General features: G+C 48.4%; 1 protein-coding gene across 2 annotated transcripts; it reads left to right on the top strand.

Annotated features, from left to right (window-relative positions):
• Positions 1-3,386: 3,386 nt before the first annotated feature.
• LOC140897639 (zinc finger protein RFP) lies at positions 3,387-15,265 on the top strand. 2 transcript variants are annotated; one of them, XM_073310501.1, is made up of 7 exons: positions 3,387-3,820; positions 7,665-7,760; positions 8,712-8,942; positions 10,846-10,868; positions 12,476-12,591; positions 13,148-13,180; positions 13,880-15,265. In XM_073310501.1, the coding sequence occupies exons 1-7, from the start codon at positions 3,404-3,406 to the stop codon at positions 14,389-14,391; spliced, it is 1,428 nt and encodes a 475-aa protein (XP_073166602.1). In that variant the 5' UTR covers positions 3,387-3,403; the 3' UTR covers positions 14,392-15,265. The 2 variants fall into 2 exon arrangements, with proteins under 2 accessions (XP_073166602.1, XP_073166603.1); XM_073310502.1 differs by lacking the exon at positions 7,665-7,760.
• Positions 15,266-17,187: the final 1,922 nt, after the last annotated feature.

Below are 17,187 nucleotides of genomic sequence, written 5' to 3'. Positions count from 1 at the left end.
CCTTAACATCCCATCCACACTGCTCTGTTTTTTACATCTTACATTCCCTTTATACATTTGAGGCAGTTAAGTTCCAGTAGAACCCCCTTATGTTCTTTTACCAAATTTGACTAAATTGTCCAGTCAAATGATTTTAATCAGATAGTTTATTTTTGCCTGGCTAATTTACAGACATTCCTTTGGAAAAGGGCCCATTTTCCCTTCAGAATGGCTGCAAAGAAATCAAGAATGCTCTTTCTCTAACAGGTTTCAGAGTAACAGCCCTGTTAGTCTGTATTCGCAATAAGAAAAGGAGGATTTGTGGCACCTTAGAGACTAACTAATTTATTTGAGCATAAGCTTTCGTGAGCATCTGATGAAGTGAGCTGTAGCTCACGAAAGCTCATGCTCAAATAAATTGGTTAGTCTCTAAGGTGCCACAAGTCCTCCTTTTCTTTCTCTAACACTTTTCCTTTTTAACATTTTCGCAAAGTTTAGCTGCTTAATTCCCTCCAGCCTCTGCAGAGTTAACCTTTTTTACTCTAAAAGAAAAGGAGGACTTGTGGCACCTTAGAGACTAACCAATTTATTTGAGCATGAGCTTTCGTGAGCTACAGCTCAGAAGTTGCGAAAGGGGAAATACTGGTAAAAAACCTCAGTTATTGTAAATATTGGTGTGCACACCGCCAGCTCTATTGAGCTAGGCATTTCTATTAGGTTAACCAGAACTGCTGGCCTCAAGGAAGGTAGCAGGAAAAAACAGGTTAACCAGACCTGCTGGCCTCCGGGAAGGTAGCAGGGAAAAGTGTATAAATCAAGCTAAGGTTACTAAAAAAAGAACAGGTTAACCAGACCTGCTGGCCTCCGAGAAGGTAGCAGGGAGAAACAGGTTAACCGGACCTGCTGGCCTCCGAGAAGGTAGCAGGGGACCTGCTGGCCTCTGGGAAGGTAGCAGGGGAAAAACGCATAGATTAAGCTACGATTACTAAACCTAAGTCGTATTGCTCACTGAGGTATCAGGGCAGCAAGAAGGCCTAGGGGCCAGGCTAAGCTACTCGCTGGAATAAGGAGTAGCAGGTTCAGAGAATCTAGGCTTGTCACTCGCTGACCTGTGCCAGGTGTGACGAGGAAATTTGATAAGCTATGATTTCAGAACCTAGGCTGTGTCATTTGCTAAGTAATACCAGGAGTGACAAAGAGATTGAAATTTCCATGTTAAGATGTTTAAAAGAAAACAGGGTAAGCCAGTACCAGAGGGAGGAATGGAGTCAGAAGGAACTCCAACCTCACCTTTTGTTAAAGAAATTACATCTTTTAAACATCCTTCAAAAATCTGGGCACAACCCTTGGACTAAACAAGCCCTAGCTGATGTCTGCACTATTTCGGACCTAGAGGATAGATGGGCTCGGTATATCCTCATAGACAAACCTTCTAGTGCTGCCAAAAGAGATGCAGCAGCAATTTGGTTGTTGTGGGAGGCATGTAAGGATTCTTACCTCTGCTTGTCTTCATGTAAAGAGGAAAAGGCACAAACGGAAAAGGGAGCAGACAATTGGAAGGTGCTGGCTACAAATACCCAAAGCCAGCTGAAAATAGTGAAAGAGGCACTCCAGGAATACAAAAAGAGTGAAAAAGTTAACTCTGCAGATGCTGGAGGGACGCAGGTAAAGGGGGAGAAGGTCCTATGTACGGCACCCCCAGGCATAATTACAAAGAGAAAAGAGAGTAAAAAAGGTTTCAGAGTAACAGCCGTGTTAATCTGTATTCACAAAAAGAAAAGGAGTACTTGTGGCACCTTAGAGACTAACCAATTTATTTGAGCATGAGCTTTTGTGAGCTCACTTCATCGGATGCATACCGTGGAAACTGTAGAAGACATTATATACACACAGAGACCATGAAACAATACCTCCTCCCACCCCACTGTCCTGCTGGTAATAGCTTATCTAAAGTGATCATCAAGTTGGGTCATTTCCAGCACAAATCCAGGTTTTCTCACCCTCCGACACACAAACTCACTCTCCTGCTGGTAATAGCCCATCCAAAGTGACCACTCTCTTCACAATGTGTATGATAATCAAGGTGGGCCATTTACTACACAAATCCAGGTTCTCTCACCCCCTCACCCCCCTCCAAAAACCACACACACAAACTCACTCTCCTGCTGGTAATAGCTTATCCAAAGTGACCACTCTCCCTACAATGTGCATGATAATCAAGGTTTCAGAGTAACAGCCGTGTTAGTCTGTATTCGCAAAAAGAAAAGGAGGACTTGTGGCACCTTAGAGACTAACCAATTTATTAGAGCATAAGCTTTCGTGAGCTACAGCTCACTTCATCAGATGCATATCGTGGAAACTGCAGCAGGCTTTATATATACACAGAGAATATGAAACAATACCTCCTCCCACCCCACTGTCCTGCTGGTAATAGTGAGTTTGTGTGTGTATGGGGGCGGGGGGGATGTGAGAAAACCTGGATTTATGCAGCAAATAGCCCAACTTGATTGTCATGCACATTGTGTAGAGAGTTGTCACTTTGGATGGGCTATCACCAGCAGGAGAGTGAATTTGTGTGGGGGGGTGGAGGGTGAGAAAACCTGGATTTGTGCTGGAAATGGCCCACCTGATGATCACTTTAGATAAGCTATTACCAGCAGGACAGTGGGGTGGGAGGAGGTATTGGTTCATATTCTCTGTGTATATATAAAGTCTGCTGCAGTTTCCACGATATGCATCTGAGGAAGTGAGCTGTAGCTCACGAAAGCTTATGCTCTAATAAATTGGTTAGTCTCTAAGGTGCCACAAGTCCTCCTTTTCTTTTTATGATAATCAAGGTGGGCCATTTGTGCTGGAATGCACAAATTTGTGCAGGCTGGAGGGTCCACGGCTGCCTATAGCTGCCGGCGCAGTTCTTACCATGGCCTGGCTGTGGCTCCAAGGCCCTGCTTTAGACACAAGATTCTGGCTGATGCATCTTTACCAATGGCCCACTAGACCCTTCCTTGCTGCTTTCAGAATTATAGGGGTAATTTCATACATTAATACATGTAATCCATGCTACATTATTAACATGCTTTTATTTTTTATTCTAAATTATACAAAATACAAACAAAATCCTGCTACTACACTGCAGCGGCACAGCCCTCAGCTGCCAGAACAGAATTTGACCAAGCTTCTGAGTGTTGTGTGTAGACCAGCCTCAGTCCTATTGACGCGGCTTGCGACATGGCAATTTCATACTGTGTCCTGCCGGGGCGGGGTGGTGGGGGGATTTCCCCTCCCCAGGGACTGCAACTCCTCAAAGCTCAGAAAATGAAGGAGCTTCAGAAAGGGAACCGCCCAGTTGCTGACCAAGGCTGAAGAGACTGTAAAGTGAAACTAACCTTTTCATTCCCCCCCCCCCCCCGCCCTGCAGTCGGTCATGGCAGCTCCTGATCCTGTGGAGTGTTTGCAAAAAGAAGTTTCTTGTTCCATCTGTCTGGATTATTTTACTGACCCGGTGTCTATCGATTGCGGGCACAACTTCTGCCGTGACTGTATCCGGCAGTGCTCGAAGAAATCGGAGGCCAAACTGTCCTGCCCTCAGTGCAGAGGCACGGCCCTGAAGAGAAAATTCAGGCCCAGCCGGGAGTTAGCAAATGTGGCTGAAATAGCCAAACGGCTGAGTTGCCAGGCTGCCCAAGGGGCAGGAAGGGAGAAGACATGTAACACCCACCAGGAGGTTCTGAAACTGTTCTGTGAGGAGGATCAAAGCCCCATCTGTCTGATCTGCAGAGAGTCCCGTGCTCACAGATTTCACACTGTGGCTCCCATAGAAGAAGCTATCCAGGATTACAAGGTAGGAAACCACTGTTGAGCGCCATTTTTGTACTAGCTTTTTTTTTTTCAATCCTTATTCTTTTCTCTATTTCAAACGACACAGAGCAGGAGTCAGATAATCTCTCACATACATGAATCTGTAGAGGGAAAGTGACCACACCTCCCTTAGATTAATAGAGGATATTGTGAAGGCCAAGACTATAACAGGATTCAAAAAAGAACTAGGTATGATCATGGAGGATAGGTCCATCAATGGCTATTAGTCAGGATGAGCAGGGATGGTGTCCCTAGCCTCTTTTTGCTAGAAGCTGGGAATGAGTGACAGGGGATGGATCACTTGACGATTACCTGTTCTGTTCATTCCCTCTGAAGTACCTGGCTGGCATTGGCCACTGTCGACCAAGACAGGATACTGGGCTCGATGGACCTTTGGTCTGACCCAGTATGGCGGTTCTTGTACAGCCAGAAGGGACCAGTATGATCTTTTTGTCTGCCTTCCCATATAAAACAGCCATAGAACTTTGCCCAGTTACCCCTGTATCGAGCCGAGCAACCTGCGATTAGCTAAAGCACAACTTCCAGAATGGCATGCAGTTTTGATCAGAAAACTTCAGGAGTTGGAGAAACTCTGCCATTTCCCTGGCTACTCACTCTCACTGTTAACATTTTGTGCCTTATTTCTCATTTGAAATGATCTGGCTTTAATTTCTAGCCATTTGTTCTTATTGCATTATCACCCAATCCACTAGATTAAAGAGTCCTTTAGTACCTGGCATTTTTTTCCCCCTTTGAAAGTATTTATGCACTAATCAAGTCACCTCTCAATAGTCATGATAAAATAATCAGATGGAAATCCTTAAATCGCTCACTGTAATGGCTGGTCTACACTGAACACTTACACTGACATAGCTACATCTCTCAGGGATGTGAAAAATCCACCTAGCCCTAGTGTAGACAGTGCTACCCCACTTCTTTGCTCAACCTAGTTACCGCCTCTTGGAGCAGTGATTAACTACAACGGCCAGAGAACCTCTCCCATGGCTGAAGTGATTGGCTATAATGAAGCACTACAGCTGCCAATGTAGTGGTTCAAGTGTAGACATAGCCCTAAGTTGTTATTTTCAGCCCTTCAGTCATTTTTGTGGCTCTTTACTGCACCCTCTCCAATTTTTCATCATTCTTTTAAAAATGTGGCCACCGGAACGGGAGGCAATATCCAGGATCAGCCTCACCATGAACATATACACAGGTCAAAAAATATACAAATTAGTCACGACTCCGTTTATATGTCCATGGATCATATCAGCCTCCGCATCGCAGTGAGAACGCATGTCGAACTCTTTGTCTACACTGACCTCTAAATACATTACAGCAGCAGTCCCCAAACTTTTGAGGGACATGCCCCCCTTACCCCTGTCTGTGCCCCCTTGCCTCCCTCCCGCAACCGGGACCAGGAGCAGGGCCATGGCTCCAGGCCGGGGAGGGAGGGTGGACAGAGGTAAGGGGACTGAGGCTGGGGCTGCAGCTGGGGGTGGGTCAGGGCCGGGCCAAGGCTGGGGCCAAGTGCGGGAGCAGACCCGCAGCCGAGCTGAGGTGGGGTCCAGCAGCCGGGCCTGCGGCCAGGTGTGGCTCCGCTCCCGGCCTTGCCCCCAGCCTCAGCAGAAGCGGAGCTGCACCGAGGCTGGGGATGGGACTAGGCGTGGGCGGGACCGAAGGGCGGGACTGGAGCAGAGCTGGAGGCAGGGAGGGGCTGGGTGGTGCTCCCTTCCTGCCCTCTGTGGGGGTTGGCCTGGGTCCCGTTGCACCCCCTCCCCGGACGTTCCTTCACAGCCCCCTAGGGGGGCATGCCCCACAGTTTGGGGACCTCTGCATTATAGGGTTACAGCTTTCCAGGATACAGTCTCCCCTTCTGTAGGTCTGGCCTGCAGTCCTCGTTCTTAGATGTATAACTTTGAATTTGATTGTAAAATACATTTAACTTATCGAATGACCCATGTATCAGTGGTACCCAAATTTTAACAATCTGTGAACCCATTTCACTAAAATGTCAAGTCTCGCGAACCCCCTCCTAAAAATGAGTATTTCCAGGGATTTTCTTCTTTACCTGAGTATAAATTATAAAAGCAGTGATCTTGGAAATATAAAATTTGTTTTTATGACATGCTTGTTACACACTATTTATTATTATTATTTATCATTACAGTATTTTTATTACATTATGAAAACGGCAACACTCTTCCAAGATCTCACTTTCGTAGCTTGTATCACTTTGATTAAGCCTGTTATAAGACAAGGCTCCTATGTTTCATCAAGGAGTATTAGATGTGAAGCAGCATGAAGGGATTTAAGAAGCCAACTCAAAGAGTTCCTCTTACACAAGCATTCAGGTCTTGAGCAGTCCAGGCAAACAACGCATGTTACAACAAAGCTTAAACTTGTTCTTCATAATAATTTTAAAAACAATACTAGTTGCCTATTTAATTTGAAAAACAGCAAAAAATAACCACCTCCCTTTCCATTTCTTATAAGGAGTCTCAAAGTTTAAACCTCCTCAGTGTGATAGATATGCTTGCTTTGATTTGCATAGCTCTTGGAAGTCCTGGGGCTCCGGGCTGCTGGCCCCGTACTCTCCAGGGTCCCTAGGGACAGCTCTGTCCACCATTAGGGAATTTTTTCCCACTAACCCCCAGGGGTTCACAGACCCCAGTTTGGGAACCACTGCTCTATATGACTGACCTATCTTCCTCATGATCTACCACTCCACCAATCTTCACATCATCCCCACATGTTGTCAGCATTGATTTTATATTCACTTCCTGATCATTGATAAAAATGTTGAATAGTTTTAGGTCTTGCACCGATCCCTGCAGAATGCCCCAATTCAGTGGTGGTTCCCTATTGAAAACTATTTTTTTGAGACAGGTCAGGCAGTCCTTAATCCCTGTAACATGGGCTTTGTTGACACTGTATAGTGCTAATTGCATTATTACCCAACATTCTGATTAAAAGTCAAATGCCTTCCAGAAGTGTAAGTACAGTACATCTGTACAGTCAACAATTAAACTTGTAATCTTATTTAAAAAAGAAATGGAATCAGGTTTGACAACCTGTTTTCTGTAAAACCATGTTGACTGGCATTAATTGTATTCACATTGAATCCCATATCAGTTTTTCCAGCATTGTGCCCAGAATTGATAGGCTAACCAGCCTAAAATTACCCAGATCATCTGATTGCCCTTTTTGATTACTCGCATAACATTAGAACACTTCCAGTCTTCTGGAATTTCCCTATTGTTCCAAGAGTTATTAAAAATTAACACCAGCCAGCTGGAGATCTCCTCAGCTAATTCCTTTGGAGTTAGTTATCTGGGAATGCTGATTTAAAAATGTTTATCCCTCCTAGACGTTTTCTAACATCCCCCTTGGTTGCGAATGGGCTGGGAAATACTCCATCATCCTCACATGTGGAATGGAGCATCCTGCTTCTTCCCAAGCTCAGACCAGAAATATTTATGGAACACGTCTGCCTTTTCTGCATTGTTCGTAGCAAGTTTATCACGATCATGATGTAGTGATGTGCCTATGCCATTGTTAGGGGGTTTGTTTGTTATTTCTGATATGCTTAAAAAACTCCTCCTTGTTGTCCTTAGCCTCGCCAGTTGTGATTTTTTCCCTCTGATGACTTTGGCCTCCCTTATCAATTTTTCACATTTCATTACTTTAAATTCATATTGATTACTGTCTACTTCCCCTTTCCCCCTTTTGTTATGTATTGTTCTAAGAAAATCAATAACAGAAGAAAATAGCCCCCCCCTCCCCCAACCCTCAGTGAAATCTCATTCAGAGCACTTTTCCCCGCCAAGGAACAAATCCAGATGCAATTGCAGACTCTGAAAGAAGAGAGAAGAAAGCTCCTGGGGTTTAAAGTAACTGGGGAGAAGAGACGCCAGGAATATCTGGTAGGTGCCCATTGTTATTACCCTGCAGGGACATGGGTGTGGGTCTCTCTCTCCCTGGGTCAGCCTCACTCTTTGACCAGTGAAAAATAAGAATCAAAAGATACTCACGTTGATAGATCAGCCCCTAAAGCAAAACACACAGGGTCACTGGGAAGAAGAAATCAAACAGCAAGAAGTTAGGCTGCTCCCGATCTTTTGCACGGAGCTATCACCCTGGCAGTTACTTCACCATAATGGCACTGTGCGAAAATAAAGCAGACTTGCTCCAAACGCAAAATCGGTGGCCACAAACTAGGGGTGGGAAGCGGGAGGTGCAAAGCACAGTCTAAAGCAGCATTTCTCAAACTGGGGCTCCCGACCCAAAAGGGGGTTGCAAGACTATTGTGGGGGAGTCGCGAGGCCGGCGGCGGCTGGCCAGGTGTCCAGCTCTGAAGGCAGCTCTGCCACCACCGGCCGCGCAGAAGTAAGGATGGCCTGGTGTGCGGGGGCTGAAATATTTTCAAAGGGGGTCCCAGCAAACAAAAGTTTGAGAACGCCTGGTCTAAACCCAGAGAGGATGGGCTGAGCAGGCAATGGGACAGAGAGAGACACTTTCTACTCCAGCAGACTAAATACAAGGAAGTGAGAGACAGATATTGCCTCAAAAGTATGAGCAACCAGAGAAGGCTTCTCAGCCAAACATGATGAGGATAAATTGTGTGTGACCCTGGGAGGAAGGGAAGAGACATCAGCGATAGCAACTGGCCACCGGGTCACGAGCTTCCTAACTCTGAAGAGCATTAAACGCTGGGAGAGGTTAACTGGGGTGGTTGTAGAATCCTTGACCTTGGAGGTTTTTAAGGACAATTAAAGTCACCCTCCTGTACATTCAGGGCCCAGGTATGTGTCCCCTCAATCACTATGTTCTTGACCTGCCTTTCCTTTCCCTTTGTTTTAATCTGTTCATTACAGGAACAGACGAAAACCCAGAGGTGCAAGATCCTGTCTGAATTTGATCAGCTGCGCCATCTACTGGAGGAACAAGAGCGGCTCCTGCTGGCCCGGCTGGGAGAGCTGGAGAAGGAGATTGTGAACCGGCAGAATGGAAGTGTTGCTAAACTCTCAGAGGAGATTTCCCATCTCAGTGAGCTGATCAGTGAGTTAGAGAAGAAGTATCAGCAGCCAGCGAGTGAATTCCTGCAGGTGAGAGCTCCATTCTAGGCAAGAACTGGAGCCTAAGAAACTCAGTGTCTGTAACTTTCGCTGTATATTATCTTTGTTTTCCAATCGTTTTTCATTGGGATTTATGGTACTTCATTCAAATATGTTGATTTTTTTACTTCACATTTTGTCATGGTGCTGAGATCCTGGGCGAACATGGGCGGCGGGGATAATAGGCCAGAGAAGGCTCTTTCTCCCCTGGCGCGGCCAGGGTTGTGGGGTTTGGCGGAAAGTTTTTGCTTTATTATGCCCCATGCAGGTTCCAGGGCAGCTAAGGAGGTGGTATGTGCTATTCAGCTTCCTGGGTTCCTCAGTAATCTCCCTGGACTCCAAAGGGTTTGTCACGCTGGCCTGGATTCACTCAGCGTTGCAACACTTGGCTTTTCAGCCCCTTGAAAATCACTGGCGTCCACAAAGCCCGGGTTAGCTGCGGTGGCTCCCTATGTAATGCACGCTCGGCGGGGAGCTGCCTTAGCAAGCCGATGGGAGATGCTGATGAGAGGGAAGTGTGCTAAGCCTGGAGTTAGAAGCCTAAACCTGGGATGTAGGGAGCCTCCTAGCTCTGCTTGGGAGCCACAAACGGGACCTGCTCTCCTCACTTAGGCATTTCTTGTGAGAAGGGCTTAGGCCAGGGGTTCTCAAACTTCATTGCACTGCAACCTCCTGCTGACAACAAAAATTACTGCATGACCCCAGGAGGCAGGACCAAAGCCCAAGCCCTGCTGTCCTGGGCGGGGGGCCTGTAACCTGAGCCCCACCGCCCAGGGCTGAAGCTGAAACCTGAGACCTACCACCCAGGGCTGAAGCCCTTGGGCTTTGGCCCTGAGCAGTGGGGCTCAGGCTTTGGCTTTGGCCCCGGGCCCCAGCAAGTCTAATGCCAGCCCTGGTGACCCCATTAAAATGGGGTTGCGACCCACAGTTTGAGAATTGCTGGCGTAGGCACCTGCTTAACGCCAGACAAAATGGCTGGGTGAGGGGATGAAGCAGGCTCTGCCCTCAGAAACCTGTAGCCTAGTGGTTAGCATACTTGCTTAGGCTGTGGGTTAGTTCATCTCCCGCCCTGATGAGCAGGGCACCTGCTACCTCTTAGGCAAGTGCCTGCCCTAGGGGATGGACTGTGGTGGGTCTTGCTGGTTGAAGCCATTGTGCTTTTATTTACATATTAATTAGGCCAGAGACAGAATGAGAATCACTCTCCAGTGCAGTGAGGCCTCTTCCCCTTCCTCCCACCCCATCTCCAAGCTCTTGTGCTTACCTGATCCGGCCATATGGGAAAGCTAGGAACGGGAGCTGCTCTGTTCCCCTGGTTCATTGATCTCACTGGGGCTTGGACGTGACGTAGGTGCCTGGACACCGGATGCTGTCTGCCAGAAGCTTGGGGGACTTTTACAGTAAAAATGTAGGTGCAGTCTGAGTTTAGAGGCTGGCATCCTCATTTCACACACGAGGCACGGCAAGATGAAGTAAAGCTTGCCAAGGCCACTGAGGAAGGAGCTGGGCCAGCAACTGAACCTGGATCTAAGTCCTGCCCCAGGCCGTGAAGCACAAGGGTAGTCAATCTGTGCTGGCCAATAAAGGTCTATCGGTTAGACAGCATGTACCAGCCGGGCACACCAGCGGCGCTGCTCCGTTCAGATCCTCATGTGGCCAGATCCCGACCCCTAGGGGCCTGCTCCAGTCTGGAATTGATTGATTATAATAACTGATTTGTTCTTAAAAGGGGCAGTGTCAAGAAGGTGCAAAATTAACAAAGCACTGGTGCTCACCAAATAGAGCAGAGGGTCATAGGGATAAAATGCATGGAGAGGTGCAAAGACCCTTCGTTGTTCATTCTGATTGTTATCGCTGTGGGACTGAGCTCTCTGTATCTCTCTCTCCCCTGTAGGACATCAGAAGCACCTTGAACAGGTACATGGCTCCTTCTCCCTCCCACTTGACTGTGTGGGAAGCTCGCCCCACAACTCAGCAGCAAAGCACATGGTCCAGGGCACAGTTCAGCTTCTCTTCTCTAGCTGGGGATGACTGACTGATTCTGATCCCCAAGGGAAGCACGATTCAATTTGACTGTATAAACTAAGGGTCCATACTGCAGTCTTGGGGTATAGTTTTCACTCCTAGCCGGCCTACAGCTCATGTACTGAGAGCAACCAACCTTCAGTGGCATGTGCTTTTGCACAGTCTGTATAAACCCGCCCAGAACCTTGGGTCGTTACTCACCTATGCTGAAGCATGTTCTGCCACGGCTTTACTGTCCAGTACCTGAGCTTGCTCAATGAAAGCTACCTCGGGTACGTTAACTGGCATTGCAATCACATCCCAGGATTGCAGTATAAGCCATTCCCTGAATAAATAAAGCCCCGTCTCCCTAGCTCAGCCTATGGGGCACAGTCACCTTTGGTATAGAAATCTCCCACTGCTGAACAAACCCCCAGGGTAGATTCCACTTCTACTAGACTATGGAATTAGCCATCCTAGGGAAGGGACTCGTCCGTCATCTGAATGTGTGTATTGAGTAACTTGGATACCTGAGGGACTGACACATCTGGCAGTGGGCTTTGGGTTTTTTCACCTCTCTGTCATGGATTAGGACCCTGGCCAGATCAGCCATGATCAAAAATCTTCCCCACCCGATTAGTCTTTGGGGAGTTGGGTTGGGATTTTCAGTCCAGTTCTTGCTGGACACATTTGGTGGCAATGATATCCAAAAGGCTGAGATGACTAAATGCCTTTCTATTTCCTTTGGGAGGATGGGAGCCACCGAGAAATTAGTTGTCCAGGCTTGTGACAGAGGTACCTTCCCAGCATGCCCCTCTGCCCCCGGTGCGGAGTGGTGATGCCTCAGTTTCTCCACATGATCTTCAGCTCACTTCCCCTGTAGAGGTGGCTTAGTCCTCCAGCCAAGACAGTTGTTCAGCTCCTTCCAGGGTAATAGAGTCCTCTGGTCAAAATCCAACAGAAATGCCAGACAAAAGAATCATCAGCCCAGCTGGGGTCTACTTCCCACCTCCTTCCTAGCAGGCAGGCTTCTATCTGCAAGGGCCTGTCTCAACACCCAGCACCATGTGCCTAGGCTTCTGTCAGACTAACAATCCAGTACAGGCCTGCCCTCCTGCTGTGGGCTCCGGCAGCTGCCATCCCCAGACAGCTCCTAGCCCGGTCAAGCTTCATGCTCCACACAGAAGCAGCCTGTCTGTTTTCCTTCCCCATCAGTCCCGCAACTGCTGGGCTTCCCGTTTTTTAAGTCCACCTTCCAGTCTTAAACCCAAGGTTAATGAAGCCCCTGGCTGGGCTTTAACCTCTTCCTGTATGATCTGGGGGTTGTACACCCCCATCACAGGAATCAAGCTCATCAAAAGTATTTAGGTACCTAATTATGCATTGATTTCAACTGGAGTTATGCACCTATCCCTAATCCTAACCCTGGCTGCTTAGTCCAGCAGCATTCACTGGCGTGAAAGTCATGTTACGAGCTGATAAAATAAAGAATGATCAATAAAAAGTCTGTCTCCCTCCAGGTGCAAGGTGGGGGACTTCCAGCAGCCACTGGAGATTTTTCCTGACGTGGAAAAGAGACTCAGCAATTTCTCTCAAAAAAATATTGTTCTGAAGGAGACACTGAGGAAATTCAAAGGTACCAAGGGGGTGGAAATCCAGATGTGTGTCTGTGACGGGGAGGATTTAGGCACTAGGCAATTGGCTGCCAAGGGAAAGCCCAGCTAAATAACTGTAAAGGAATATATCATCATCCCTGAATTAGGGGTAGGGTTTGGAGAGGTGTATATCATTGTGTTCTCATAGATGGATTTACTCATCTATCCTAATTACTGAGGAGTGCGATATACTGGGGATGACACCATTGGTACGGTAACACAAAGGGATCAAATCATATTCTTGATTCTCTTTTATTTCAAACTGCCTAGGAATCGCAGGAGGTGAAATTCACCCCTCTGCTGAGAGACAATGGCCCATCGTATTATGGAGATTCAAGAGGTGCATAGATGTTGGCCTGGCCCTCCTGTATGTAGGGGGATGAATTCATGCTTTGTCCATCTTAATTTCTCTCTGTCTGGATAGCTCTGTCCCATCCCCTCCATTTGTTTCCCATCTTTAAGGTCCTGTTAGACTGGTGAATTGCAGAAATCTTCTCCTAACGATAACACCATGACATGCCTCTCTTCTCTCTCTAGAGTCTCTGCCGTCTGAATTGGAGGTGGAATGGGGTGAGTGTCTGGAAAACAGCTGGAAAAGTGACTTGTATCAGGGATATTTCCCTATTGAGAAGAACATGAGAGTTGTGGCTTGGGCTTTGCTTGCAGAAGAAGTTTCTGAGGTCGGACAAAGTAGCCTCCTGGCAACGAAGGAGGAGCTTTACAGGAAAGGGGGAAGGCCTTTAGCACCCCAGTATTAGTAACCCTTTAACTGCTGTTATCCCATGGGAGTGAGAAGGAGCTGCCGGGCTATATGGAGACTGATCAGCTCCCATCACCACTGAAAAATGGCAAAACAGCTTTGCTAAAAATTGGAAAATTTGGAAGTTGTTTCGATTTCTCGTGTATCAAAATTCCACCCCGCCCGTGGTTTGGGAAGAGGAGTCTTGAGTTGGTGCCTTTTCCATTCCCCGTGGGCAGGAGTGACCACCTAAACTCTTTGATACAAACAAGAGGCCGCTGCTCTCATTCGGGGGCACTGATTCCAACCCTCCAGGATCATTCCATGTACACTGGGGTTTGCGTTCTCCCTTCGGCTGCCTTCCAGCTGGGTACAGGATGTCTCTGCAGCAGGCAGCATGATTCTCCTGTCTCTCTCTACTGCTGGGAGTGTCCCAGCCAGGATGGGGCTGCTGGGGAGTGTGTGAAATGGTCCCAGCCTCCCCAAGGGCTGAGCTCTGCCCCTAACATTCTGATTCTCTCTCTCCCCAGCGAATGTGACTCTGGATCCAGACACGGCGAATCCCCACCTCGTCCTGGCCGAGGATCGGAAAAGTGTGTGGTGGGAGGACACGCCTCAGGATCTGCCCGACAATCCCAAAAGATTTGATACGTACTGCTGCGTGCTGGGCCGGGAGGGATTCACCTCAGGGAGGAACGACTGGGAAGTGCACCTGGGGCAGCAGGGATTCTGGACTGTCGGGATCGCCCGAGAATCTGTGTGGAGAAAGGGATGGCTTAGTCTGGACCCCTCCCAGGGGATCTGGGCTGTGGGCCTCTGTGGGGGACAGTACCAGGCTTACACCTCCCCCGACACCCTGCTTCCTCTGAGTAGGAGGCCTGGGAGGATCCGAGTTTCTCTGGACTACGAAAGGGGGCAGGTGGCTTTTTTTGATGTTGATAACGAGGCCCCAATCTTCACTTTCCATCCTGCCTCTTTCAATGGGGAAAGAATCCTCCCTTTCTTCTGGGTCTGGGAATCCCAGCTCACGCTGTGTCCCTGAGCTATGGGCTAGTCTATCCCCATGAACCGGGCTCCTCTGGCCTCTGACAAGTCCAGCTTTATGATCCTGGAAGCTGACGTGTATTTCTGAGGTGTCAAAACAAGGAAGAAAGTGAAGCAGTCGGGCTAGAGAAGCAAACCTCATGAGCCAGCCTGTGTGTCTTCATCCTCTGTTCTTGGGGAGGATTGTAGGTGTCGGAAGGGTGAACGAATTAGAAATTCTGTAGCAAGTTGTCTGGATTCTATAGCCTCTGGGCGAAATTTCGTGGGAGCTCCAGCTAATTGTTTCCTATGGAGTATTTGACTTGAAGTGAAATGGGGTATTTATTTTGGCACTGAATTGGGTTTATTTTACTCTGTTCCCACACGGTCAGTTTCCAGGCTCCCATTCATGTGTTTATTGACATTGTTGGGAGAAGGAGAATTTGAAGGCTCTGACTGCTGGCTAGTGGGGCTTTAAGGATGTTTGGGACTGTGGATGTTTCTGCTAAAAGCGATGGGCAGTCAAAGGGTTAACAAGGTCGACGAATGAAATCGCCCTCTTTCGGTTTCAGAGTTAAAACCGATTGACTTCAGTGGTTCACTTCACATTTCTCAAGGCTGTGTGGTGAGGACGGGCAGGGGACAAGAAGATGGGTCCTGAAGGAGGTGGAGAAAATGTTATGGATTTTTACAGTGTTATTGTTTTAGCAAGTGGATTCTATGTCTTTATGATCCACCAGATGACTGTATTAAAGAGTCTTGATCGCTCCAATGGGCTCCCTTGTCTTTTCTGTTTAGTATACAATATAGTAGCACCTCAGAGGCACGAACACCAGAGTTACGAAGTGACCGGTCAACCACACACCTCATTTGGTGCTGGAAGTACGCAGCCAAGCAGCAGCAAAGCCAAAAAAAAAAAAAAAAAAAAGCAACTACAATACAGTGCTGTGTTAAACGTAAACTAGTAAAAAAAATAAAGAGAAAGCAGCATTTTTCTTCTGCTTAGTAAAGTTTCAAAGCTGTGTGAAGTCAATGTTCAGTTGTAAACTTTTGAAAGAACAACCGTATCGTTTTGTTTGGTGTTACGAACATTTCAGAGTGACGAACAACCTCCATTCCCGAGGGGTTCGGCACTGTGAGGTTCTACTGGAGAGAAATAAGCCAAGGAGCCCTCAGAACTGTCTGACGGGTGCGGTGGTTGCTCTTTACTGACATGCCCTTTGCCACGAGAGTGGGTCACTCCAGTGGAAGGCAATGTCAATGAAAAGAACTTTCTCACCTCTTTAGAAATGCCCACGCCTCTACTGGGCAGTATTCAGGTGTCTTCATGTGGTTCCTTCGGGATCTAAATGTCCGGTGATGGAGGCATGTCCGTCACTACATCTGGCTGGGGAGCTCAGCTCCGTGCACAGACACTTCTTGAAATGCCTCCTGGGCTTAAACAAGGTTCAGGGGCAGAGGTGCCGACTTTCTGAGTTCCCAGGGGGTGCTCAACCCCCACTCTTCCCCAGGCCCTGCCCCCATTCTACCCATTTCCCCAAGCCCCCACCTGCCCTGCCTCTTCCGGCCCCCACTCCTCCCTCTCCCCGCCCCCACGCCTCCTGCATGCCATTGAACAGCTGATCACTGGCGGAAAGGAGGTGCTCGGGGGAGGAGCTGATTGGCATTGCTACCAGTGGGTGCTGAGCACCCCTTTTTTTTCCCCATGAGTGCTCCAGCCCCGGAGCATGCATGGAGTCGGTGCCTATGTTCAGGGGCCTAGAGGGAAGCTCTCAGTCTGGCCTTCAGAGGTGGCGCTTCCTGTGGTGTTTATCTCGCGATGGCGTCTGTGACGACCCAGAGAGCCCTACCATGGCTGCCAGCCTGTGTCAGCCGTTCCACCGACCTGGGTTCTAGATCTGTCATAGAGTCATAGATACTAAGGCCAGAAGGGACCATTATGATCATCTAGTCCGACCTCCTGCCCAAGGCGGGCCACAGAATCTCACCCACCCACTCCTGCGAAAAACCTCTCACCTGTGTCTGAGCTACTGAAGTCCTCAAATCGCGGTTTAAAGACTTCATGGTTTAAAGTCCCTGCAGAACCCCAGAGTTAGCTTCTTTGCTTTAATTATCCATGAATGAAAAGCCCTTGGCTGACACAAGCCCTGGAGTCACACAAAGCATGCATATTATCTTATTCTGGGAGAAGGGGCGGGGTGGGGGTGGAGCCTTGGGGGTGGATGGGGTGGGGGCAGGGCCTCAGGGGGGTGGGGCAGCACAGGGGCCGGGGCCATGGTTTGGGCACTGGTTGCTTCCCCCCCCCTCACTTTTAGGGAGCTTAAGCCGCTCCTGTCCCCCACTGGAAAGGTCCATAGACAGATAGACAAAACAATCACAACAACCTGCTGACAAACAGACTAAATGTCAGGGCACCCACTTCCTGCTCTGCTTTGTCTCCTGTATCCCCTTCCCCCACCCATCGTCTGACTGGTCAACCTAAACCAAAGGGTCTTCAGGGCAGGGAAGGTTTTAAACCTCCGACCATCCCCGTCTCCTCCCACTGAGGGCAGGTCTACGCTTAAAACGGTGAAGTGGTGCCGCTGTAGCACGTCAGTGAAGACGCTACCGACGCTGGCGGGAAGACTTCTCCCGTTGTTGGCGTAGGTCCTCCACCTGCCCGAGAGATGGGAGCTATGGCGTTCTCCCGGCCACACAGTGCTCTCCACCCTGGGGGCTGGGTTGTGGTCTAGGCTGCACTAGGCTGTGTCACTCACGGGGGTGGATTTTTCACATCCCCTGAGCGATGTCGTTATACGGCCTGAATGCCCTAGTG

Source organism: Lepidochelys kempii, chromosome 14 (genome assembly GCF_965140285.1).
Source record: "Lepidochelys kempii isolate rLepKem1 chromosome 14, rLepKem1.hap1, whole genome shotgun sequence".
In the NCBI taxonomy this organism is placed as follows: Eukaryota; Metazoa; Chordata; order Testudines; family Cheloniidae; genus Lepidochelys; species Lepidochelys kempii.
Note: the sequence above shows the minus strand (reverse complement) of the source record. Positions and strands in the feature narration are given on the sequence as shown.